Raw genomic sequence first — 2,081 nt, 5'->3', positions numbered from 1 at the left:
AGTTTGTCACGCCAAATCCATGGGCGGATCACGTGAAACACCTCACACGGCCAGCCGAGCCGAGCCGAGTGGAGCGGCCAGCGTCACCAGCACGCAAGGCCTCGCTGGCCGCACGTGCCGCCCGCGCCTCGCTGGCACGAGCCTGGCCGCGTAACGGCCTCCCCCACGTTTTCTTCTTCTCTCCGACGTGGCCGCCCGCGACCCCGGTCAGTCTCTACCTGCCCGGTGGGGCCCACGTTCCAGCAGCTTCGGCCCGGCCTGGAATGGGTGCCGTGCCGTGTGCCTTGCCTTGGCTCCCAAGGAAAGAGAGCGACCACTTCCTTCCCACCGGGCCCCACCGCCTTACCCCGCCAGCATTTACCATTCGCCCCAGACCCAACCGCCATTAATTCCTTCCCCATCTTCCCTTATAAAATCCTTCCTCCGTCTCGCCCTCCCCATCCCAATTTCCTTCACCACTTCAGACCAATTCTACTCCGCCGCCGCCACCGGATTCGATGCGCGTAGCGCCCCTCGCGAGCTAGCCTCCCAGAGGCTCCTGAAGAGATCCGCCTAGCGATGGGCGAGCTGGCCTCGACCTCGCCGCCCCCGCCGGCGACCATGGCGACGGCGGTGCTGCAGGTGGTGTTCGTGGACGGCGAGCGGACCGTGGACCTGGGCACGGTGACGGTGCAGCCGTCCCTGGGCGTGCGCAAGCTGCAGGCCGTGGTGGCGGACCGCGTCGGCGTCTCCCCGCACCAGATCTCGGCCTCCCTCGCGCGGCCGCGCCGCCCGCGCCGCGCGCCGCTCGACGACGGCGCAGACCTCGCCGCCGCCGTCGCGCGCGAGGGGCCCGGCTGCTACGTGCTCGCCGCGCTCCGCCGCTCCCGCCGCGACCGCCGCGGGGGCCGCTCCCGCCGCGACCGCAAGGCCGGCGCCGGGATCCTCTCCCCATCACAGCAGCCGCCGCTGCTCGTCCCCTCGGCGGAGATGACCATCCTCAAGCGCCTCCCGCCCACGGATCTGGCCTCCCTCGCCTCGTCGCCGCCCCCGCCGGCGGCCTTCGGCGGCTGGGACTACGACTACGACGCGCAGCTGCGGGAGCTGCAGCGGCAGCGCGAGTGGTACCTGCTCAGCACCGCCGCCACCGACCCCTACCACCTCCCGGCGCCGCTCGAGGACCCGTTCTGGTACGGGTCGACGACCCCGCGCTCGTCGCCGTGCCCGGACTGCGAGGCGGCGGCGGCGGCCATGCGAGCGCCGGCGTTCCACTGGTGCGTGCGCGACGCCGTCACCGTCGCCTTCCGCTCGCCCGTCGGCCCCATCGAGCGGCCCAAGAAGACGCCCTCTACCTCGCCGTCGCCCTCCCCGACGCCTTCCCCGCCGCCGCCGCGGGCCCTCAGCCCCGCCTACTCGTTCGCCGCCGGCCTGATGCCCGTCTGCTACTAGCTGTCGTCGATTAGTTGTACTAGAAGGGGAATAGGAATTGGGCACTCACGCGCGCCGCCCATGGTTGGTTGGTTGGTTGCGTGTCGGGGTTGTGCAGAGGAAGACGAAGCAAGGCGACGACTCTACGGCAGGCCGGACACGCTCCGGCTTCCGCTGCCAGGAAATTTCTTCCGTGTTTTCCTCGACTTGGTTCGTTGTGGCCGTGCTGTGTGACAGACAGAAATTTCTCTTTTCTTTTTGTTTTCTTTTCGGTTTAGTGAGAGAGAGAGGGGGAGGGATAGGTGCCTGTTGCTAAACTGATGGGCGATATGATGAAATTGTTCCTGGTATATCGAAGTGGTATATGCAGATGAATGTTTACTACTCTGTCATGAAGATCAATCGTCTCAATGTCTCTGATTTTTTTTCTTTCGATTGCTGCTGATATTTCTCCTACGGACTACTACAATCCTCTAAAATATCTAGAAACCGGATCAGGTTTGCGATGAGCGAGACGGACAGAGACAGATCACAGATGTTGAGATGGCAAGGTCCTTCTAGTACGTGGAACAACCTGGATCGATCTCCGATCCCCAGTCTCGTCTAGAAAGGTGGCGAAACTTGAGTCACCCGTAAATTGACCAGTCCTTTTCTCCAATTTTAGGAGCGTGTTC

The 2,081-nt window shown here is 64.7% G+C and overlaps 1 protein-coding gene across 1 annotated transcript; it reads left to right on the top strand.

Annotated features, from left to right (window-relative positions):
- Nucleotides 1–384: 384 nt before the first annotated feature.
- On the top strand, nucleotides 385–1,803 carry LOC127336606 (uncharacterized). The gene has a single exon (XM_051363430.2). The coding sequence runs from the start codon at nucleotides 559–561 to the stop codon at nucleotides 1,426–1,428; it is 870 nt and encodes a 289-aa protein (XP_051219390.1). The 5' UTR covers nucleotides 385–558; the 3' UTR covers nucleotides 1,429–1,803.
- Nucleotides 1,804–2,081: the final 278 nt, after the last annotated feature.

This window comes from Lolium perenne, chromosome 2 (genome assembly GCF_019359855.2).
Source record: "Lolium perenne isolate Kyuss_39 chromosome 2, Kyuss_2.0, whole genome shotgun sequence".
Taxonomy (NCBI): Eukaryota; Viridiplantae; Streptophyta; class Magnoliopsida; order Poales; family Poaceae; genus Lolium; species Lolium perenne.
This window is presented reverse-complemented; position numbering and strand designations above follow the sequence as displayed.

Excerpts from the sequence above, each read along its gene's own strand:
- LOC127336606 (XM_051363430.2), top strand. The coding sequence starts at position 559 with ATGGGCGAGCTGGCCTCGACCTCGCCGCCCCCGCCGGCGACCATGGCG.